General features: G+C 57.7%; 1 protein-coding gene across 1 annotated transcript in view; it reads right to left on the bottom strand.

The window, feature by feature from the left end:
• Window positions 1-380: 380 nt before the first annotated feature.
• Window positions 381-24,487, bottom strand: part of RIPK4 (receptor interacting serine/threonine kinase 4) — a 25,539-nt gene continuing 1,432 nt past the window's right edge. Inside the window, exons 2-8 of the mRNA XM_040621889.1 lie at window positions 15,983-16,274; window positions 11,124-11,272; window positions 9,484-9,533; window positions 7,095-7,253; window positions 6,247-6,350; window positions 4,634-4,895; window positions 381-2,837 (exon numbers count right to left, since the gene is read on the bottom strand). Coding sequence (XP_040477823.1) covers window positions 1,678-2,837; window positions 4,634-4,895; window positions 6,247-6,350; window positions 7,095-7,253; window positions 9,484-9,533; window positions 11,124-11,272; window positions 15,983-16,274 — 2,176 coding nt within the window. The 3' untranslated portion in view covers window positions 381-1,677. The remainder of the gene's footprint in view (window positions 2,838-4,633; window positions 4,896-6,246; window positions 6,351-7,094; window positions 7,254-9,483; window positions 9,534-11,123; window positions 11,273-15,982; window positions 16,275-24,487) is intronic.

Here is a 24,487-nt window from a genome sequence, read left to right as displayed (position 1 = left end):
CGAACGGGGGACTCTAGGTAACAGATACACTGGTGTTCTATGCACTGTAACTCTCCTGTAACTTGAAACTATTTCACAATTAACAAATAAAAAGAAGAATTGTAAACATTTAAAAAGACATCAAAACATGGGTGTGAGGAGCTTTTCTCCTAAGGTTAGATCATCTCTGCTGGTTCACACATGGGGAAGGGCCTAGCTAAGGAGGCAGGAAGCCTGGGGCCACCCTTCCCCTTCCTCTGCCCCCTCCTGTCACAGTTAATTCAGCGCACCCCGACTACGCTTGTAGACTGCCTGAATCTCTGGTTTTCAGAAATCACATGATGCGCGTTCTTGTGTAAGAAGAAAAAGATTTTTCTGACTCCAAAAAAGTAGAAGAGTGCTTTGTTTTATCGACATGTTTTATTGACAGAATTTGTCTTCCGCACGTCCTATATACAACCATAGCGGAACGTCATGAAAGCGCAAGGCGTATTAAAACATAGCCAGTTCTAAGCAGAGTGGATATTTCCTGTCATAGAAAAGAAGTACCCTGCGCACAGATTCATAGTAACATACACGGTACATTAACATCAGTCTCTGTGTCGTACACCAGGCCACGGGGCCACACCCCGCGGCACACCTACTCAAAGAACAGCATTCAGGGGGCGCCACGCGGGACACAGGAGCCAAGGAAGGAAAGGGGCTAGAAACCAGTCTTTCCTACCCAAGAGTGTGCCGCTGTGTCCTGGAGCCGCCCGGGATTCCACCCTAAAAGCCAAGGCTCCTGCGTGGTGTAGGCGTCCGTCCAGGGGCTCAGACAACCCTCGCGGCCCCAAGACGGGAGCAGTCCGCACAAACCACCACCTCACCCAACATCCGCGCTGGAAGCAACCCAACAAGCAAGGTGGCCCATCCAGCTGGAAACACTGACGGCAGCCCGAACCCAAAATGTCGTTCCAGAGCTCGAACACTTCAGGTGACCAGCAACGAGAAGAGCAAACCGCACGGTCAGGTACGTGGGCGGCCACCCACGAGGACTGACAAATTTGGACATGAAAGAGCAGGTCCAATGACTGTTGCTTTTAAAAACCAACCTCATTACTTTACACTCATTGGTCACGGACCAGACAACCGAAAGACGTGAACGTCTATAACAAGTTCAAAGCAACAGTTAATCCATGTTCATCTACTGAAGATTTCCTACGGAACAAGAATTCCACTCCAGCTTCCTGAAACAGGCTTCCCAGCCCACCCCTGGGCGTGAAGGTAAAAGCCAGCTCCTCCTGCACCTGCTCCCGCGACGGCTGCACTCCGGGCTGCGGGCCGAGCTCAGGACAGTGCACGCGCTCCCTCCACGGCGCAGGCACCGAGGGGCCCATGCGAGCAGCAAGGAGCGTGACGAAATGATTCCGACCCATCGTCCCTCTGACGGCGGGCGTGCCAATCGCTGGATGGGTGGACAGCCGAGTGCGTTCTAACCAAATGCCTTCGGAGGCTGACACGCCCGAGCAGACGTCCCACGCGCGCCCGGAGTCAGCAGCCACCTGCCTTTCGCCGGCCCACTCGCTCGGTCAATGTTCCATCAGGCCACAGACAAGGCGAGCGGGGCCGACCGGCACAGTGTCCTTCAGTCCCCACGGTGGAACACGGCAATGGGACGGGAACCCCACACGGGCCCTGGTCTCCGGGGGCAGCAGGCTAGGTCTTGCTTCGCCGGAGGAGTGTGGCGTCGGGGCTGTGGCCGCCCTGGAATTTGAGGCTCTGCAGGTTGACCAGCGCCCCGTGTCTCAGCAGCGTCTCCACGGTCTTGGCGTGCCTGCCCTGGGCGGCCAGGTGCAGCGCGCTGAGCCCCTGTTCATCGGACAGGTTGAGCACGTCGGCGCTGACCAACTCCTCCACCACCTCCGAGTGCCCGCCGGCGGCGGCCAGGTGCAGCGCTGTCTGGTTGCGGGGCCCCCGCGCCAGCACGTCCGCCTTCTCCTCCACGAGCAGCTTGACGGTGGCTAGGTGCCCGTTCCGGGAGGCCAGGTGCAAGGCGGTGCAGCCCTCCGCCGTCACGGCCTCCTTGTGGGCGCCCCGATGCAGGAGCAGCCTGGCGGTGCTCGTGTGCCCTGTCTCCGCGGCGACGTGCAGGGGCGTCTGCGACAGCAGGCTGCGCACGTTGATGTCGGAGCGCAGGTCGATGAGGATGCGGGCCACGCGGTAGTGGCCTCGCTGGGCGGCCAGGTGCAGCGGCGTCCTGCCGTCCAGCGTCTGCGCGTTCACGCTCACCCCCGGCTGCTTGGCCAGCAGCTTGACGATGGGCAGGTGCCCCTGCCAGGCGGCGTAGTGCAGCGGCACCCAGGCGTCCTTCCCCTGCAGACCCACGTCCACGCCCCGGCGCAACAGGATGCGCACGATGCTCTCCTGGCCGTGCTGGCAGGCCACGTGCATGGGCGTCCGGCCCTCGCAGTCCACCTCGCTGATGGAGGCATTCTTCTCTAGCAGCAGCCGAGTGCTGCCCTCGTCCCCGTTCTGGGCTGCGAAGTGCAGGGCCGTCCACTGGTCCTCGTCCGTGGCGTTGACGCTGATCTTTCGAGCCAGCAAGAGCTCCACGACACCCCGTGCCCTCTTCTCCACGGCCACATGCAGGGGGGTGGAGCCCTTCCCGTTGGTGAGGTTGGGGTTGGCGTTATTGAGCAGAAGCCACTTGACGCACTCCTCCTGGCCGGCCTCCACGGCCACGTGCAGCAGGCTGGCGCCCCCGTCCAGCACCAGGTCGACGTCCTGCGGCTGCAGGATCTTCATCAGTCGGCTGGTGTCCCCGTTCACGATGGCATCCACGAGCTTCTTCTTCTGGACATCTGTTGTGCCGAGATCTGCAGGGAGAGAGGTGCAAGGATCAGGCTGCCGGCCACTCCCCACGCCTCGGGGTCGCCATGTGCCTGAAATCACTCACGGGCCACCTGAACTGTGTCCTCAGGTTTCAGATGTAGTGGGAAGACCTCGGGCAGGCTGAGGCGCTTTTGTCGACTGGCAAAGTGAAAGTCACCCTACCGTCCTGTAGGGTCGTCATCAGATAAGGATGAAAACCTCGGCCCGCGTGTGCTCAGAAATGGCAGTGATTGCTAATGTTCTTTCATTAAGAAGAGAAAAGGGAAAGAAAGGCAGAGGCCAGGCAGGTGCCCCCAGTCCACTTAAGAGCGGACAGCTCCCAGGCCAGGGGCACGCTTCCCGGGCCGCCAGCTGCTCCCTGCCCCGGCCTCCAAATGCAGCCTCTTGCCCTGGAAACATCATGAAGGTTTCCTAAAATAATTCTCAAAAGACTGAATTCTCCCATTTCAGAAGGACCGTCATTCATGATGAAAAGCTTAGTGCTCCTAGTGTGTGGGTTCTGATGCGCGTGGAGCAAGGCCCCTCCCTCCACGGAACTCTCTCCAGGGGACTTCCAGGGGTGGGGGGATGACAGGGCGGAGTTCAAGAAAACACGATCCACCCAGTCCGCCCGGTCTGGGTTCGCGTCTACCCGGGCTTCGGAGCTGAGCAGGAACGGATCCTCTGAAGCATCAGACTCAGAAAGCATTCTAGAACACATTTCTCCCCCAGAGATGGGGTATCTCTTTCCTGTTCAGTCTCATCACCCAGGCAAGCTGTCCGGCTGGGCCTTGCCCACCGATATGCCTTTGTAAGGCACTTCCTCAACCCAGAATGCCCTCTTTTGCCCCGAATATTCCACTCAAAATCCCAGGAGGCTCACAGCATGCAGGAAAAGTCGTCCCTTCCAGAAGGAATCCCCTGATCCACCAGGAAAAACGAACTTCCCCGCATGCTGGGCCCGGCACCCTTCCCACGGCCCTCTGGCACTTGGCCACCCCGACACCATCGTCGCCCTGAGCCTGAGCACCCATATGCTCCTCGTGGGGCAGCAGCACCCAGAGGGCCGGACAGGACCCCATTTTACCCTCCTGGGCAGGGGGAGGGCCGGAAGGGAGCTACAGTAAGCACTTAAGCACCAGCCCCCGCGCCCAGGGACCAGCATTAGGGCCAGCGGCAGGGAAGACCCCTTCCAAAGGAAAACCCACCGAAATTAACATAAAAATATAAAACCACCTAACTGCAAAGGACCCCATCCCAACAGGCAGTATACGACGGGACCCACACGTTAAAACCTCTGGGAACAACCTACCCATCGTAATGCATGGCTAAAATAAATGGGGAGCTCACAAATGAGAAAGGAAAAGTTTCAGAAAAAGGGGGTACAGGGCTGGCCTCTGCAAGAGAGAGATCTCGAGGGTGTGGGGTTCGATTCACCTGTTGGCCTCACTTGACAGAACTCAGGGGTCTGCAAACCTGAGGTCAGACCCTGCACCTGGGGTTGGCACAGGTAAGACCTCCTGCACAGCCCGGAGCACGGCCCGTTCCCTTCACTCTGAAGTGACACCCCGCAGAGCCACGCAGCCCACCACTCAGCCGGCACACCTCTCTGGATTTGCGCTCACTGAGCTAGCTACGCACTGACGCCCCAAACCAATTAGTTACGGGATACGGAAATGAAGAACTGGTCTAGGAGCTGGGGGCCCGGTCCGTTAGCCGCACAGGCACTCCTACACACGCTGCCTGCCCCCAGCCCCACCGTGAAGCACGTTACTTCCCAGGATATGGGGTCCTCGCTTACCGCCCGTTGAAGGCTCCCGCTCGAACGACAAGGACAGCGACCCCCTGGAGGAGAAGGCAGAGTCGACAGAAGACACCCCCGAGAGCCTCTTGCCACTGCTGGCCGACGGCAGCCTGGACTCGGAGCAGCTGCGGCTGAGCTCCTCCGGGCCGTCGAGGGTCTGGGAGGTGCCCGAGTCCAGCTGGGACAGGAGCTCGGAGAGGCTGTAATCGCTGTCGAAGGTGGGCGCGGAGGCTCTCTTGAGAGGCGTGCACACGGGCTTCTGAGAACGAAGCAGAGGGGGAGGGGGCGGATGAGACCCACCCAGGACACCGGCAGCGCAGGCGCAGGGCGAGGGGGCACCGGGTCCCCAGGCGGCCACACAGGGCGTGCTACCCATCGCCACAGGCACAGCAGCAGGGACCCAAAGACGGTGCGCTGGGCCCGCCGGGCACAGACACGCCGTGAGCACAGACAGACGGGACAGACGCAGGAAGCACGGCACGCTGGGCAGGACGTGAATGCACTGGGAGCGGGTGAAGCCTGAGCGCTGGGCCGTGCCCACCCTGGCAGGCCAGCACTGGTAAGAAATGAATGACATGGGACTGGGGCTGGGGGCCCCTCACCACCAACAACCTGTGCCCCCTCCTCCGAGCCAGGCGAGTGGGGCTGGGGGGCGGCGTGGGGGCGAGCACAAGGGGCGGGCCCAGATGCAGCGACAACAGGGCCCCTCCAATCCACACGCGCCAGGGGGGCCTTTTCGAGGGTCACCGTACTGGGCTTTCAGAAAGTAGATTTCTGGTGAGTGATGAAGCCCAGGGATGGCTCCCGACAATTCCTGATTCAAGCCCACTTGTCACGGGTCCTCCCTCTCCTTGGGAACTGCCGATCTGCCCTGACCTGGTGGCTCGGTGCAGAGTCGCAGCCCTCCAGCTGGGTGCCTTGCTCATCCTTATCAGTGGCCAGATCCCCTTCCCCAGGCACCTTTGCTCCCCAACCTCACACACGCCCCTTTCTGTTCAGACAGCGGGCACGCCTTAAACACTTGCTTATCTCCCGGCCTTCCAAGGACGGCCTGGGCTACGACACCCAACACCAGATAACACAGCAGGCTTCCCTTTACGAGTCTGCCATCGCCTCGTCCCCAGGCCTAGTGAGCCCCAGCCCTTGGGGTCCGTTATCGCACCTCGCGTAACCTATGTGGCTCCCCGAGCACAGAGCATTTATGAGCCGCAGTTACAAAGTGGCCTGATTTCCGAGTCAAAGGAGCAGAGGCAGTCAGACCAGCAGAGCCCACGCCCCCTCCCCCACCAGGGCCCACGCGGGCCTTCTGTTCCCCGGCTCAAAGAGCATCTGACCAGTGGCCCTCCAACATCAAGTGTGGGCCCACGCTGTCCATCCTGAACCACAGACAGGAGGTGGGGACAGGGAGCAGCCGGGCAGGAAAGGCACCCAGGGCCACCAGGCCAGCCACGTGACCCGCCCTCCTCCTGAACGCAGGACCCCACGGCTAACTCCCGAGCACAAGGCCGACTGGCCTGGGACAGTGACCCGAGGGGCCGGTCCAGGCTGAGGGGAACCTGCAGAGAAGAGAGGGGCCCCCGAGAAACGACGTCCAGGAAGGTGGCCGTTACCTGGCTCTTGGGCTCCAGGGGCTGCTTCGCGTCCAGATCCCGCGCCATTTCCTTCACGTCCCCGTCGGGCTTCTCACACAGGTCCTCGGTTTCACAAGTAATTTCTTGTGGGGAGAACACAAAACAGGGCATGTCACTCGGACAATGACTTCCACATTCACGACGTAAACGTGCGACCTCGGGCGGGGACAGAAGAGGCAGCAGCTGGGGCGCTGCACCCCAGGGGGCTGGCTGGCACCGCGGCTTCCCAGGCAGCTGGCCTGGCGGACCTCGCAGGTGCCCCTGCAACCTCCATGGCCACTCTGGGGCCTCCTGTTAGCCACCACTTGCAGGGTCTGCCAGACTCCAAGCAGGACCCACGGCGTTCTGGTTTCCCAAAGAAGCCTTTCCCGGGGGAGCCCCGTCTGCCGGAGCCGCCGGCACACACGCCCACCGTGGCCGGGGTGGCTGGCTCCTAGCAAGTGAGGCCCCCGTCGTCTCCCCCATGTGTTTTCAATGTAACGACCAATTCTGATTTTATCAGTCCCTTTCCTACCGCAAGGTACATCCATGCCAGGGGGACAAGACCCAAGAGAAATGCGAAGAAAGCCTCAGCGGAGTGGTCTCATCAGTGCCCTGAAGATACCCCGCGGTACCTGAACTCGCAGCACCAGCAGGGGCCCCTCCCGGCAGCGAGCCGGCCCCGGCTGGAGCTGCGGCGGACGGCGGCAACTGTCCCGGCCCCGGGCGCCAGAGGGCCCGGGCAGGGGCCAGCCTGTAAGTGCACCAGCGTCTGCTCCCGCTCCCCAGCCTGCCCTCTCTCCCGTGCCACCAGCACAACAGTCAGGCGGCAGGGGCCGGGCACTCACCCTGGAAGGTGGGCCGCTCTCGAGGGTCGCCGTGCCAGCACCGCTGCATGAGGTGCAGGAGGGCCCCGCAGGCCCGCGGCCGGGCTCTGCACACAGGCGGCAGCTCCGGGCGGTGGCCCTTGACCACTTTCACCATGATGTGCAGAATGTTCTTCTCATCTGCAAAGAGAGCACACAAGTCAGGGCAGCTCCGCAGGGCTGGAGGCCATCGTTTTCATCTTGAGCGTGTCACCGACACCATCCCCACGACGTGACCTGGGAGACCACTTCATTTCCTTTGCAGAGCACAGAGCGGTCTCTAATCCTCAGTCTTCCAGGGCACGTCTGCGCTCCCTTTTCCAGGTTTTGGAAACTCCCAACGATGTACCAAATGGAGCCAGGGCTCTGCATCACAGGGCAGATCTCTCTGGGTGTCAAACTCAAAGGAAAGCGGGGTTCAAAGAAGAAAACTATCTGATGAGACATGTTCCAAAGTGGCCCGTGCGTGCCAAAGGGAGGAAACACTTATAAATCATGAAGTCACGTGGTGCGGCCTCCAAGAGAACCCAAACCTCCCTGTGATGACGCAAAACCCTTCCTAAACTCTGATTTCTACGCCGCAGCTCAGGCCCCGGGGGCCATGTGCCGGGAGCCGGCCACAGCAACGCTGGCCAGGGCGCCTGGCCTCCCCAAAGCGTCTGGGGTGTGTAAATGGGGGCCTTTTCCCCCGAAATTCATATTACGGGGCCCCTCCTGTCCTTCTCTGCGACCTTTACGAGCACAATGGACTCGTTACTATCATCATAACCTTGGTCACAGACCAAGGGGCCCAGGGCCAGACAAATTCTCTGCTCAGCCTAAAACCACAATGTCCATCAGGCTGGACCTCAGGCCCCCCCCACGCCCCTGCAGTTCCCAACACACCCACGGCAAGGGAGCCCGCAGAGGCAGCAGACACATGTCAGCAGGTGTGGAAAACTGGCCTAAAGTCACTGCCGCCTGCCAGATCCTACTCTGAGGCTCCGGGCCGCCTTCCCGTTAAATCTTGTGCAACAGCTCTCCCAGGCAGCTACACGTTATTTCCACAACACACGCTTCCAAACCCCAGCAGGCCCCATGAATAAAATGAAAGTAAACACCTGGAACAGTTTCTGCTGCCGAGCAGATGGGAAGGGTTCAGGAAACACCTTTTGCTCCCGTACCCTGAACTCCCCTACGTCCCAAGCAATAGAACACACAGGCCTTGGCTCTGGGCGTTCGTGCCCTGCACCTGGCCTTGGGCATCGTGCCTGGCAGACGATCTTGGGCCAGAGGGGCACGCCGCCTCGCCACAGCGATGCAGACCACGGCCTCCACAGAGGAGGAGGAGTCCGGCAGACAGACAACGGGGCCACAAACACACACTACGACGAGACCCCCAGACCCGGGCCACACGCCCACTCTGCCTGGAGCGGTCAGATCTTTACGGTCAAACTGAAGAAGCGCAGGAGTGACCCACATACGCCTAGAAGAAAACAATGAGGGTCCAAGTCCTCGGTCTTTGTCACACGTCAAGGCATTAGCACTTTGAGGACGACATGGGAACAGAGGTGGCCTGAAGGGGGACGAGGCGTCGCAGCCCTTGAGGGGGGCGCTGGGGACCTGGGGGCGCACACTGGTGCCCAATCCACCCAGCCATCCCGCGGACGGCTTGCACACGGTGTGAGTGTGCCTCATACCGCTAAACCGCATGCTTACGAGTGGTTCTGATGGTGCATTTTCTGTGTATCTTGCCATATTTAAATTAAAAAAAAGAAGAATTGGCTGGAAATATTCACAGCTGGCAAATCCAGAGAGACAGAAAGCAGCTTGAATAGTCACGGTGGAGGGGGGGGACGGGGAAGGGCTGCTGCATGGGCCGGGGGCTTCCTTCTTGGGGGACGGGAATGTTTTGGCACTAGGCAGTGGGCGAGACTATACAGCAGCAAATGCACTTGATGCCCCTGAACTGTACGTACACTTTAAATGGATAAAAAGGTAAGTTTTATGTCCCGTGTATTACATCTCTCTCTCACACACACACACACGAATCAGCTGGCACCTAAAAAAAGAAATCCACTGAACAGACCCCTTCAGATGACAGCCTTGTCTTGCATGTGAATTACACTGCAGGACTGCTTGTCTACATCCAGAAAGGCCTGAAGGGTGGGCCGTGGAGCTCTGAGAGGAAGTGCTGGGCGGGACGGAGCAGCAATCCCGCTGCCCCCCAGGATGGTCCCGCCAGCTTCATGGCCCAGAGCAACCCCCCATCCCTGTGGGAACGCGAATGGCAGGCACAGCTTCAACAGAAACAGGACCACAGACGGGGCGCCCTCCACTGTCCCAGGACAGACGGACACACTGCCTTGCCCCCAAAGACAAGCCCACTCACCTGCAAACGGTTTCTTCTGTGTCAGCACACCCCAGATCACGATGGCGAAGCTGGAAGGAAAATGGGCCAGGTCAGTATCTGCGAGCCAGAGGCTCACCCACACAGCACCATGCTGGAAGGGAACCATGCCAGAGTCTTCAAAAGCGAGGGAGTGGGAGAGGGAGAGGGAGAGGGAGGACACCACGATGTTTTCCATGGGCTTGTTAATTAAACAGGCGCTCGTCCGTGGAGCACATCAGAGTGCGAGCTCAGACGCGACCCAACAGACACAACCCTGCGACGTGGCTTGTGCCGGCTCAGACAGCGCGGGGGGTGGGGGGGCCCCAGAAGGGGAACGAATGTCACTCCGCAGCTGGACCGTCGGCTCATGGGGAGAAGAGCCTGTATCCGCTTATTCCCCTCCGTCTCCTGGCAGGCACGGGACACAAGACGCTGAGCCAGCACCGGGTGGGGCGAGTAGCGTGCTTGCTGACATTTCACACAAGGTTGGGCAGAGGGCAGAGAGCACGAGAGCCGGGCCAGCTGACCTTCCTGGGGCTCTTTCTTGGCTGGTGGAAATTATATATACACTTACTTTCTCTCTCTGTCTCTCTCTCTATATATGTGGTGTATGAAATTACTCTGAATATACTCCAAAAAGCACAGTCTAATACATTTAAAAAAAAAAAAACACCAACAAAACCAGGAGCCCAAACGTGGAGACAGCACCCTCAACAAGCTGAGAGCCTACTGATTAGAGATGCCAAGAATTCTCCATTGAAAAGTCACTGAAGTCTGCGAGTTCAAAAGTTGAAACTCTCAGCTCCAAAACAAACACAGAACCTTATTCTCCCCAAACTCTGCAAGCTGGGACTGGCCCCCACAGTGCCCTCGACAGCGGACAGACAGCTCAGAGCCCAGAAGAACACAGGCACAAGGGTGACGGTCAAACCAGTCTGCCAGGACTCCAGGCGCGGGCGATGTCACAAAGGCAAAGCTTTGTGCTCTGGGGCTCAGGGTCACAGTCACAATGCGTAAGACAAGAGCCACAATGAGGGGCTTAGGTGCTCCCGCCCTCCCTGCCTCTCTTCTCCTCCAACAGGTCTGGGTGAGTAAGACCTTGGCAATTTGGAAAAGGCAGGCCCCAGTGACGTGGGATTATTCTTGAGTACATAAATCCCACTGACGCTAGTTTGCAAACCGCCCCCGGCCAGTCTGCACTCCTCTGTCAAAGTAAGTGACATTAGGAGTGTAAGACGCTGGGCCAGAGGGACCTGGGTTAGGAAGCCAAATTCACGCACGTACAGACAGATGGCACTCCGAGCGCCAGGCTCACCCCGCAGACGGGCTATAAAAACCCACATTTCGTGAAAACACCAGACTTTTCACAGTGCGGGAGCTGCCAGTTGGGTTACATAACTGTCTCTAACTGGCACCAACCATGAACGTTCCCCACCCCCGGCTGGCAGCACTCGCGGGGGACGACGGTCTCGCACACCTGGGGTAGCCTGGACCTACCAGCTAAAAACCCCGAACTCTTTCATTTGGACTGAATCTCGTATCTGATAGCCCTGAGGAGCCCCCGGGAAAGCCGGCACTCGGGGCGCGAAGAATGAAGGTGCCGAGCCCCACCTGAGCCGGCACGCACACCTGTCACACACCTGTACACATCGTGCTTGGTGTCGAAGAGCCGGCTCTTCTCGCGGATGCGCTCCGGAGGGAGGTAGGCGATGGTGCCAAACAGGCCGTCCATGCTGAGGTCATGGGAGTGGGATAGCCCATTGCACTTGGCCAGCCCAAAATCGGAAATCTGCAACACAGCAAGGAGACAGGGCTCAGCAAGCTTCGCTGGGGCCTCGTCCGGGGAGGCACCGAGGGCTGCCATCTGGGGGCTCTACCAACCCCTCCCCTCTGCAGTGCTGCCTGGCTCCAACCCAGCGCTGCTGTGCAGGCGCATTCGGAACTGCCCCGGAGGGCCATGCCCCGTGCTCCTCCGGGGAAGACAGGAAGGCACAGCTGGTTTCAGAAGAACCGAGTCCCGGCCACTGGGAGCTCAATGGGCAGGGAAAAGATGACGCTTTAAGGAAGGAACTCGGAGATGGAACTCAAGAAGATTTACAGTCTTATGCCTGCCACTGGGGACAGCCCGAATCCACCTGAAGGGGAAAAGCGATCCTCCGAGTTTTCAAGTTTTCAGATGACACGTGAAAAGCAAGGCCCAGTGCTACCGCCACCGGTTCTCCCGCGGCCCAGCTGGGGAGGCGGGCAGGTGGCAGCATGCTCTTTAAAGGGAAATACGCCTTCAGACGCCCTTTAAAGCAAACAAAACACATACCACGCAAACTCGAGGGGGCATTCTGCCCTCACCTGGAACGGCGTGTGCGCGAGACACTTCCTGGCTCCCTCGCCAGGCATCCACATGAAAGGGGTAACACACATCTCCTCCTTGCGCGGGGCCCACCCACCTGAAGGAGCACCTGGACCCCAGCTGTGCAGGCCCCACGTCTCCGCCTCCTCCTCTCCTTTGGGCCAAGGTGTCCGAAAAGCTCAGGAAGCTCGGGGGACCCCACGGTGAGGGAGGGAAAGGCGTCACCGCCTCCCCGCATCTCCCCCCTCTTGCGTAAATCAGGACCCCTGGACGCCGGCCTCGTGTGTGCGGGCTCAGGTCACACTCACTGGCACAGACTTGGGAGCCCCATGGAAGACTGCCCCTTCGGTTCCTCTTCAAACGCACGGATGGAGGGATAGGGAATGGGGCTGAGTCAGGCCTGACTTCCGGGCTTGCCGAGCCCTTGAGGGGAGGCCGTGGCCTGGAGTCAGCACCGCTCAATACAGGAGAATTTATACCAGGAGGGCCAGCCTGGCCGTTTCTGGGCCCCCGGCTGCTTGCTGCCCCTGTGGGTCTTCAAGAAACTCCCCACCCACCGCCTTGCCAGGCAGATCCGCAAAGCAGCTCAGGGCCAAGACAGAGCCGGCTCGGCTCTCCAAGTCCGTGAGTGCAAATGTTTCCATTCAAACTCTCAGCCACTTCAACCTTTTCAGTTCGGAAGTGGAGACCGACTGGGGTGCAAGGGTCTCACCCTGTACCCCCACCCCCACGGCCTTTTCTTCCATTTCTGCTGTTTGCAGGGACAGCCAGCCACTTCAAAATGTCCTCGGTGTAAGAAAATAAGCACGAATTCCACGTAAAGGCTGCGGCACCAAAATGCAGATCAGAAATCCGAATTCTCCGGTGGCCACTGACCCTCCGCCCCACTGGGTCTCTCCTCTCGCCCTTCCCACCTGAGCTGCCCAGGGCCTGGCTGTCTGCCCTGATCCTCGACTCTGGGGCCCTGGCCATCCCAGGACCTACAGCGTCTACAGCGAGCGCCCTGTAATTTGCAAACACTTGCACATTCAGCATCCTCCTCAGTACTGCTCGGTGCTCACAGGGGACCCCAGGACATGGGCCCTTCACCTCCGGGGCCCAGCTGGACGAGACCAAGGAAGGGCCTGGTCAGGGCTGCACGGGACCCTCTGGGTCCCTCCGGATATGGTCTGGTCTGGGCCAACTGGAGCAGAAGGAGGCTGAGATTTTAAACTAAAGCACTTCAGGGGGCGCCTGGCTGGCTCAGTGGGTGCGGCACGGGACTTCTGATCTCGGTCATGAGTTCAAGCCCCACGCTGGGTGCGGAGCCTACTGGAAAAAACAAGCAAGTGAACAACAATAAACTAAGCTATTTTGTTTTCAACTTGAAATGGCCTTACTCCCTTGGTATTTAATTTAGTTAATACTAACATCACGTATTAATTTAATATCAAGTCTCTCTAGTGCACTTTGCAAAGTCAGCAGCTGCTCTGAAATGCTGAGCTCCGATCATCCCTGCTGTGTATACAAAGGTGGTCCTGAGGGGCCCAGGGGAAGGGGGGAGGCTGGCAACTTATGATCCCATTTCAAGATTCCAGATTAAAGTCTTATCGCTCCAGATAATCACAGACTACACACTGCCCTGAAGTCCCGTGGCCGCTCAATCACTACGGAGCTTCCAGACAAGGTGGGAGCTCCAACACTGCCCTCCGCACCGTATTTCTCAGAGTCAGGAAACGTGTGCTGTCAATCCACCATCCGTTTGTTTGGGGCTGAGCGGTGGTCACAGAAGAGCAGCCTCCCCGCCCCCCCCCCACCCCAGGGGCCTTTCAGGGCGCTGGAAACGGGGCCCTGGCTTCAGCCCCCTCGCGCCTCAGTCGCCCCAGGTTCCTTGGGACCCACTGGGTTCTTCAAGGACTCTTCACCCATTTACTAAAATGGACATCAGGGTCAGGCTGCCGAGCCGGCATGTGCATGAGAGGGAGAAAAAAGGCTTCAAACAGGGGGAGCTCAGAGCCAAAGCAGGATGACCCACCAAGAAAGCCCCCCGCGTGTCATGCAGAGAACAGCAAGTATTGAGTGTCTGCTGTGGACCCAGCGCTGGAGACAGTCCCTGGATGAAGGCCAGCATCCCTGGGGCGGAAAAAATGACTATCGAACCACCAACACGGACAGCGCCAACAGCATCACCCTCACCGCGCACATCTGCGGGCCAGGCACGGAGCTGTCAGTCCGCACGCCATCACCTTTGAGCCCTCGCAACAACAGAGGGATGATCCCCACCCGCCAGGTGGCAGAGCCGGGGGCGGGCGCTGCGTCCCTTGTGGCTGCATACCTGGTGTGCACCCGGCGGCGGCCTCCCTAAAGAAGGTCCGCTGGGCAGCTTCTATCACTTCCCCTCTTCAGCACCCCCTCCCCTAATCTAACTTAGCCTCTTGCTTCTCCCCCCACCCGCCAAGAAACCTAGAATCTTCCATGACCTTTCTGCCTGTGCCCCCACCTCCTGCCAGCAGCAAAGCCTCATCCTCTCTGAAGACCCAGTTCCGCCCGCCCCCCACCCCCAGTGCCCCACCCCCCAGCTGGAGTTCCTTGAGTAACTCCTCCCCAACCCCACAGGCGGCCTGCGGGGCACCTGCTGCCCGATACCTGTTCCACCCTCATGGGACACCGCTGCGGTACACTCGGTTTGTGTGCATCTCACACGGGGCACAGAACCCGCTGTCACCGCAGCTTAGCAGGGTCCAGGCCACCACCCAGGGCACCTCGCCCACGGCGGGACCTCTGGCACACCACGCGGGTAGCCTGCCACTGCCTCCCCGGTCTTGTATGCATTCAAGCCCCAGATCAAAAGCTGCACTCTTCGCTGGGTGCCCTGAGGACCACACACTCCTTGAGACAACCCTGTAACGTCAGTGGGGGCAGAAGGTCCACACGGGAAGCCAGCATGCCAGCCAGAAAGAAACTGGGCTCCAGCAAAGACTGGGAACCCCCGTGGCACCCACTCACAGCAGACCATTTGTTAGCAGGACAGCATTTCCATCTGCCCGCTACAATCTGATTTCTGGGCGACACCCATTCAAGGGACAGCTTGCAGTGGAAAGCGGTCTCCCGTCAGCCTTGGGTTGGCCAGGCCTGCTGCACAGCTGGGGCCTGGGGAGCTGCCTGCAGGTGCACGCCACCCAGTCCCACCCCGCCTTCCAGACAGAGCCCAAGGGCAGGGCTGGACTGAACTCTGGTCCCTCCTAGCCCTCGGGCCAGCAAGGGAGGGGGATCCTGCCATGCCACGTGACCAGCCAGGAAGAGCAAAGTGTCAGGGTAGGTGAGTCCCTTCCTGGAACAGTTCCCAGAGGGAACAGGATGGGACTCCGGCCACTGCTCTTGGATCCTTCCCACTCACTTTCGGGGCCGTGTGCAGGAAAAGTGCGGTGGCAAGTGCATCCCGCAGGCCAGCATACCAGCCGGGCCTCCCGAGCGAGCATGTGGGTGTCACCACGCGGAGAAAATCCATGACATGCATCCTACCCTGGTGACCACGACAGGACCTGGGACACGAAGGCGCTCCAAAGGAGAGACATATTCAAAGAAATACAAACCTAACAACGTTACTAACTGTAATTCCCAGTGGCTGGTAGCTGGTTTTTAGCTGTTATCCCTCACACTTTTTTGTTTTATAAACTTATCCCAAAAAAACCCAACAACACAACTCAGAGGCCTCGCATGATGAGAACAGAAAGAGCGCCCGTCAGAGCCTCTTTCCACAGAGCCTCCGTTTCGGAACCCTGGCCTATCCCACCGCCGCCGCCCCTGAGACCACCGAAGGGGATGCGGCCGTCACCACGGAGCCCGCGGTCCCACAGAGACAGCCCACCCACAGCCCACCCACGGTCTGACTCCTAACCGGATTGCATGAGACATCCAGTAGGACCCGAATCCGCAGCCCCGTAAGCTCTTTTTTCCAGGATGCTCAGGGTTTAGACCCCTGCTCCAGGATCTAGGGGAGTGACCGGGTGCAAAAGGGTCCATTTCCCAGCTACCCGTTCTGCGGGGCTTACAGTGACCACAACAACACGGGGGGTCGCAGGAGTCCTTATGCTGACAGAGTGCCCGTCCCCCAAGCACCGTCCCCTCTCCGCCCTGTACCACCCCGGCCACACGACGCCCGGCGAGTCCTACCTTGACGTGGTAGTGGGCGTCCAGCAAGATGTTCGCAGGCTTGAGGTCCAGGTGGAGGAGAGGCGGGGCCATGCAGTGCAGGAAGTTCATGCCCACGGCCGTCTCGTGGATGATGCGGAAGCGCAGATCCCACGGCAGCGGCTCGGCTGCCAGCAGCTTCTCCAGCGAGCCCGTCTCCATGTACTCCATGACCAGGCCTACCGGCTCCTGGCATATGCCATACACGGGCAGGATGTAGCGGAACTTGGCCATCTCCATCTTCTTGGCTTCTTCCAGAAGTTCCCCGCGCTCCCTGAAAAAGTCAGGAGACATGAGATGTGCGCAGTGCTCACCCAGCCACTGACACAAAACACCCCAGCCCGGAGGCCACCAGCTCCGCAGGCGGAGAAAATGACCCCCACGCATGTCACATGATCCCACTCCGGGCCTCCGGAGGTCATCAGTCCTCCGGCTATCCAGACGCTTCTGTGCACTGTGGGTTACTGTCCGTGAGGAGAGAAGCACTAATTATCATCTGAACACCCAGAAGCAGTCCTGAGCCACTGTGCGCTGGGGTCGCCGAGCGAGGCGGCCGATGCTGTCGATCCCTTCTCCTGAGATGAGGAACGAGAAGGTTCGGGGACACAAAGCATCTGTCCGAAGACCGCCAGTCACCTCCTTTGTGAAGCCCGACACTCCATCTGGCCCAGGTGTCTCTGAATCCAGCCCCACACCCAGGTCAATGCCATGGCCACCTTTTTCTAAAACCATTGTTTTAGCCGTGGTAAAATATACATAACAGAGTTTTTATTTTAACCGTGCCTAAGTGTACAATTCAAAGGCATCACGTACACACCGTGTAACCATCACCACGCTCTACACCCGAACCTTGTTCATCGGCCCCACAAGAACTCTGTGTCCTTTCAAAAGGAGCCCCGTCCTCCCGGCCCCGCTCACCCCTGGGCTACCGCCGGCCTGTGTGAACTTCTCTACTCTACGCAGCTCACAGAAGTGCAATCACACGGTGTCTGTCCTCCGTTCACTCAGCGTCTCAGCATAACGTGTTTACAGTTCAGCTGCGTTGCAGCATGTGTCCAAACCTCATTCCTTTTCATGGCTGAACACTATTCCACTGCAGGAACACATTACTTTATGTGCCCAGGCATCTGACGATGCACACTTGGGTGTCTCCCCCTTTGGGTTCCCGTGAATAGATCTGTACGTCTGGATACGCTGGTGTACAAATATCTGTTCACGTCCCTGTTTTCAACCCTTCGGGCTCTACACCCAGGAGCAGGACGGCTGGGTCACGTGGCAGTTATATGTCCGACCTTTTCAGAACCCCCCAAGCACTGTGCAGAGCCTGCCCTCGGTTCTGACGGGAAGGCAGTCTCACCCGGCTGTGACTGCTTCCCCACTCGAGGCGGAGACCAGCGGCTGTGGCACAGAGGTGACAGCCGGCAGAGATGGAAACGTCTGCTCCCGAGCCCTCCATAGACAGTGCACCAGCTCCGGGTCTAAGGTCCCATCTGGTGCGGCCATGGACTCACAGACTGGAGTCCCCGTATCCTGGTCTGTGTCAGCATTATGGGGCAAACATCCCAGAGCGCATGCAGGGTAAAGGGCCGAGTCGCATGAGGACAGGGCTTGAGCACGTGCCATCTAGGTCCGTGGCTGTCAAAGCGGGACAAGGTCAAACGCACCCAGAAAGCTGGCTGCGATGACGACTCCCGGGCCCCGCTGCCATGTGGGCACTGGGTGCTCAGCCCACACATCCAACCCCTGTGGTCGGGGGTCTCATGTGAGCATCGCCAAAGCGCTGTACAGTGGGTGTCGCGGGGAGAGGATCCCTGAGTGTCGGGCCGTGATGCTCACGCAGGGGCAGCTTCACCCCTGGGGACACTGAGCAAGGTCTGGGACGTTTTGGGTGTCACAGCTCAGGGCTGCCCCTGGCAGCCAGTGGGCGGAAGCCAGAGATGCTGCCTCACATCCCACAATGCCTAAGAGAGCTCCCAAGGCGAAGAATTATCCAGCTGCAAATGAGAACAGCACCAAGTCTGAGAACCGCCGGTACAGCCCAAGCTAAGTGCATCTGGGCCAAATTTAAAACAAACCACTACAGTCTGGAACTGCCCGCGTAAGTACTCCCAGCATTTATCTGTTTCCATGGTCAACTAATATTCAACAAGGGAGCCATGAACACCCAATAAGGACAGGATAATCGTCTTGACACGTGGCGCTCGGAAAACTGGAAAAACACATTCAGGACAACGATGTTGTACCCCTCTCTCACACCACTCACAAAAATAAACTCGACATGGATCAAAATCCTAAAAATAAGGCCTACCACAATAAAGCTAGAAGAAAACATTGGAAGCAGCTCATTAGTATCTGTTGGCAATGATCTTTTGGACACGATACCCAAAGCACAAACAACAAAAGCAAAAATCAGCAAACGGGACTACATCCAACTCAAAGCTTCTGCACAGCAAAAGAAACAAGGAACAAAATGAAAGCCTACAGAATGGGAGAGAAATCTTGCAAACCACCCAATGGATAAGAGGTTAATATCCAACATAGATAACAAACATAACTTAATTAAAGAAAAAAATCTGACTTAAAAATGGGCAGGAGAACTAAACAGACATTTGTCCAAAGAGGACATCATAATGGTCAATAGGCCCATGAGAAGGTGCTGACTATTGCTAACCACCAGGGAAATGCAAATCAGAACCACAATGAGCTCTCACCTCACACCTGTCAGAACGCGAGAGAAACAGGGCCTGGTGAGGAGAGAGAAACAGGGCCTGGTGAGGACGTGGAGGAAAGGGGAATCCTTACACACTCTTGGTGGGCAGGTAAATGGATTAACCACTGTGGAAAACAACACGAGGGTTCCTCCAAAAAGTTAAAATAGAACCGTCACACGACGCAGCCATTCTGCACCTGCGAGGACACCCAAAGGCAATGAAGAGAGATCTGCACACCCCTGTTTATCACAGCATTATGCACAACAGCCAAGATGCGGAAACAGTCTAAATGCCCATCAACGGATGATGGATTAAAAAAGGTGTGGTAGATACACACAGTGGACAACTACTCAGCCTCGAGAAAGGAGGGTACCCTGGCATTGGCGACAGCAGAGACGCACCCTGAGCCCATTATGTTCATCGGGGGAAGACAGACGGACAACGTACTGTGCGGTATCACCCGTATGTGGAATCTAAAACACAATAACATGGGGGAGACCAGGGCAAAGAGGGTGGGGGATAAGACCGACGGTGTTCAAGGTACAAACTTGTCGCGAGTGCGAAAATAGCCACAGACAGTTGAATAAACATGGTTCATTCCACACAGACAGTAAGTATGTAATTGATAAATATTGCTCCAAGGGCAGCCATACTGCAATATATAAACGCAGCAGCGTTACACAGTATTCACCTTAAATTGACACAATGTCAAATTTATGCTATAAAAAAAAGTTAATCTGTTTTTCCTGGAGAATGGGTCCCAGGTGTGTGCTGGGGAACAATGCTTTCTAATAAACTCCTAAAGGAAAGGTCCAGAACCACATGCCACACACACCCTGCTGCGGCCGGGAGGTGAGCGGGTCCAGCCGCAGGGACTCCCCCAAAATGCGGGTTCTGGCACACGCAGCCCAGAACCCACGGCAGGGGCTCTTCCAGAACCCGCTGCACCTACTCGCCTGAGGGAGACCCCACACTGTACCAACCAAATAAGTCCCCGTCCTACTGACCTCCTCTCTGAGACCACATGCTGCCAGGCATCCCATACACTTAGGAAAACATTTCCCAGGGAGGAGGGCCCGCTGGCAAGGAGGAACCCTGGATTACACTGTTCATCAAGCCTGCAGCACCCAAGCTCCCCCTGCATGGAGCACCTGTGCTCAAGGGGTCACCACGGTTCTGGGCAGAGACAGAACAGGGCGCACACGGGCACATTCTGAAGGAGAATCACTGAGACTTGATGACTGGTGGGAATGGAGGAGAGAGCTAGGAAGGATGCCCTGGATCTCCACCAGGAGTCAGCGGATGGCTCATCCATGCTGGGGGGGCGCCCCGGAGAAGGTGGAGAAGTTGGTTTTGAACACGCTCAAGGAGCAAAGAATCCCAGCGGCCTTAGGAACCAGTGCAACACGTATCAGGAATGAAGACGAGATGACTGCGAAACAAAACGGAGTTCAGCACGGCTTGCTTTCCTAGCACTCTGGTTAAATGGCCAACTAATGGAAAGCAAAATGCTCACAGGAGTGCAATGCTGCCTGTGAGGGGGCCCTCCAGTGGAAACTCGGAAGCGACAGGTTCTGGTGCCCTCCCAGGTCAGCCAGCCCCTCCCACACAGAGTTGGACCCTCACCCTGTGCCTGGGCTCCGCGGGCATCCGAGAGATGGGAGCGGCTACATGCCAGCATCAAGCATCGTGAAAAGGCTGGTCATTTAGAGAGAGAAAAACGATACCCTTGGGCCCATCTCTTCTGTCCTCCTCCTGGGAAGACCTAGTTATCTGTACTAAACCAGGACAACCACCCCTTCTAACCCTTACTACTCCCACCTACTCCCACTAACTACCACTTCTAACAGCCCTCACGCCCAAGCTGTTCCAAGTGGACGAAATACCAGCAGCCACTCCTGTTTCCTCTTTGGTTAAGAATGAGTGTTAGAACTTGCCTGTTCCTATTGCTTTTATTTTCTTTTAAAGTGGCTGGCTTGCCGCCCCCCCCTCCCCGTGGGTGTCTGTGGGGCTCTGCGTCCTGTGGCACTGGTCTGTGTCCTGTCCCGGGGATGTAGAGACCCACCTGAGGTGGGAAAGCAGTGCGAGGCTCCCCTCCTGGCCCGCAGGTTGGGGGAGAGGATGGCTCGGGTATTACCGCTGGATGGTGACGAGGGAGGGTCATCTTCCCACGCAAGGCACCCAGAGATGAGCCCCCCACCCAAGCCTGACTGGTAACCAGTACGGATTCTGGGAACAAAGTCAATCACATCAAGGTGGAATTTCTCATTAACTGGGAGCTGAGCTACTCTGCAAATACAGTGCTTTCTTCCATTTGCCCAAAGGGCGTAATACATAAAACCAGGGTGACTTCTGATTGTTGAGCTCATTAGCAACTTCACAGCCATCTGGCAGCACATCACTCACCCCTGCTTCCCCACCGCCGAGCTCAGCTCAGCAGCAGCTTCGAGACTCCCCCGGCCCCAGGCCCTTCCACCGAACAGAGACCCCACCTACCTTAGATCAAAAACTCAAAAAGGGCCCCGGTGCTGGTTTGCTCCCAAATGCTGATAACAGCCTGAATGTTCTACGAGCCCCATGCCCTCTTGGGAAGAATGCCGGGCAGGCTTTGCACAACTGACCACACATGTAAGGACATTTCACCAAGGAAAACCAGCCAGCCTGGAAAATGTTCTTCCGAGGACTCCATCAGAATGCCTTCGAGCAGAGAGGACCCCACCCATCACCACACCTCCCTGGGGCAAGAAAGGGGGATCCCAGGACAACCTCAAGGAGGTTTGAGGGGACACGGAGAGGAGACGCCTCACACAAGCCTGGGGAGTGGGGCTGACCAGGGCCCTCTAAGTGGGGGTTTTGTTCAGAAGCGTTGGCATGAAAATTTTGCAACCTGTTTACTATCTAGTAAGTGGCCAGCCCAAATCCAAATGCCCCAACCTCTCAGCTTTTCTTTAATTGCCCCAGGGACCCCGCCCCCCCTCACCCCAGGCAGATAACCGGGGCAGCATCTGCAATTCAATGGGCCTGGAATGAGCCCTCTCAGGAGCCACCAGACGGGACAGAAAGCACTCCTCACAGAGAAAGAAACCACCAACTGTTTTGTTGTCAACAGTAATTATTTATTTTAAATATACTTTCCCTCCAAGCTGTGTTTCTGGCTTCTGTAGACAACACAAAAGAAACTGTAATCGATCCTGAGCTCCTGGAGGGCCCCAGGGCATGGAGCTCCGGCCTCCGCCTCCGCCATGGGCCACGGGTCCGCACCATCAACTCCCCTTCTCCGCTGGTAGGAGTCAAGCTCAAGGCCACCCAAATCCACTGACATCGGTCTAAGTTAAAGCACCCTAAAAATTGTGATGTGCAAACAGTATCTAAAATCAGGCACAATTCGGCTGGACTGGCATCACATTTCTCTCCTGGGATCATTTCAAAAGCGGTTCCTTTTCTTTGGCATTTGGGGAAGGCTTATTAATTCTGTTTCCCAGCAGGAATGGACAAAGTGCCCCCCACCCCAGGACCTCCTCTCTTGGTCCCAGATGGAAAATCTCCGAGCACTATCAGGACCCAGGTGGGGTTCAATTTGTCCAATACTCTTTCTCAATAGCACTTAGGTTAATTCCATTTTTTGCTCACTTAGGGCTGGCTGAAGCATATTCTCTCCCTCCCAGGGAGGGCACCGGGGCAGGGGAAAACACCAGAAATATCATCAGACAGACCATTTCTAAAAGACACTTTCTAAGAAGCTGCGGGCTCTCCTCACAGCTCAGTCAGAAATGCCAAAGGCAGGCTGATGGCGAGGGACACCCAGGCTTCCCTCTCCAGAGGCATCTACTATGGAAACAGGGAAAGAATGGGACAAAATGGTGGTGGTGAGGAGCGGTAGCCTGCGGGAGGAGAGAAAGTTGGGTGTGGTGAAAGGGGGCCAGGAACAAAGAGCTCCTGAGAGGGGGGACCCGGGAACCAGCTTTGGGAAAGGCAGCAGGGAAAATCGGTGGTTTAATCATGTGTTAGCTGGTGCCTCTGTGCTAGGCCTTCTCACCTTGCACCCATCCAAGTACGCTCCCAGGGAGCCTCCGAGGGTTCCCACACTGCTATTTTTAAAACCGACAAGAAACGGGCTTGTCAGATTGTCAGCTCTGTAGCTGCAAACCCGGAGTTTGCTCGGGCTCGTCCGGACTAGCCGGTGCCGATGGAGCGTTAGCTGCCCGGGCCAGGCGCTCTGCTATTCAGGCCTTCCTCTTGGCCCAAGGGAGGGGCGGAGGCTGGAGGAATGGGGCCTTTGGGGTCACCGTGCTTGCCTAAATGGTAACATGCCCATCCCTAGACTCCACCCTAGCCCTCATGACCCCCTCATCAGGGTTCGCCAGGGAGGCCACACGTCTCCGAAGCCACCAGACATGCTCATAAAGAGTGGGAACACAGATCTACAGGGTGCCTGTCACTTGTGAAATCCCTGAAGATCCTCTTGGAGGCTCCTTTGGCAGGCGCTTCTCTGCCCCTCGCCCCCGGGGATCCTTGGGGGTTGTCTGGGGTTCGGCAGTCCCTGATGCTCACAGGCCTGAGGCAGCCTGCTGCTTCGAGGGGTCTGGGGCAGGTCCTGGGGGTCCAGCCCCGCTGTGGCCAAAGAAGGGGCACGAAGGCTGGGGCCAGGGCTGCAGCGGGGGTGCGGGCTGCACCCAGAAGCCCACGGAAATCCTATTCCCCACTTCAGGGAACATCTTGCAAATACAGGGGCGGGGATGGGAGGCAGCTCGTCCAAAGAGCACTGAGGCCGACCTGCCAGAATTTGGCAGGACAGGTAGCAAACCACCATTTCAAGGTCTAGACGGAACTCGGCAGGCCTGCAGTGCAAACCAGCCGCTCCTGCACTACTGTGGGAGCCGACACAGTCCTACCGAGAGCCTCAAGTTGCTGAACACCGTCAGTCATCGACCGCGGGGAGCTGGCTTCACCAAGAGCAGAGCATCAGCCACAGCTGCAAAGGCAGGGCTCCAGCCTGCCCTACCGGGCAGGCAAAGTGCAAGAGGTGATCTCTTCCTGTTGGGCGATGCTGACCTCGGCCTGGCCGCCCAGGACATGCCACCACCTGCCTGCTTCGGGCAGGGCAGGAAAGGCCTCCAGTTAAAGGACAAAACACTTTTCACCCAGGCTATGCAACGTCCTCAGGGCTCCGCCTCGAGTGAAGAAACCCTACCTCCATCTGGGCCACCCAGGAAACACGGCCCGGTGGCAGGAAATCACAGATTCTGAGGGTGCAGGAGGATGCGTCAGCCTGGGGACGAGCTTGCCTGCTTTGTTTGCTCTTCCGATCCAAGAAACTGGCGTGAAAAACATTGCTGATGAATAAATCTCGCTTTGACCAGAAGACTCCATCAGACACATGTCCCCAAGAACACAAGAAGGCCGCTAGGGCAAGGATCTTGCCTTTCGGGATCTAACCACTAGCTGGTATTCAAAGCGGTTTGGATTTTATCGAAATAACCACAGCGCCCCTCCCGGCCTGAGAAGTTCCCAGGATCTGCAGCAGAGAAGGGGGGAAGGGCTCGCACAGCACCTCACCTTTGTTGGTGCTATTTTTATGACACTTGTCACCACTCTACTGAAGTTTCCAAGAAAGGCTGAGTTTGAGGTTTGTAGAAAGGGGCCTCCAGGAGCACTTTTGTCTCATCTCTGAGGCCTGGATGAAAACACGAGGCAGAGAGCGCACGGGCCGATTTGCTACCCCACGCCACGAACACACTGCAATCCCTCTACCCTAGGCCTGGGGACTCAGACAGCC

This window comes from Ursus maritimus, unplaced genomic scaffold (assembly GCF_017311325.1).
Source record: "Ursus maritimus isolate PB19 unplaced genomic scaffold, ASM1731132v1 scaffold_4, whole genome shotgun sequence".
Classification (NCBI taxonomy): Eukaryota; Metazoa; Chordata; class Mammalia; order Carnivora; family Ursidae; genus Ursus; species Ursus maritimus.
The sequence above is the reverse complement of the archived record's forward strand: the minus strand, read 5'-3'. Positions and strand labels throughout refer to the sequence as shown.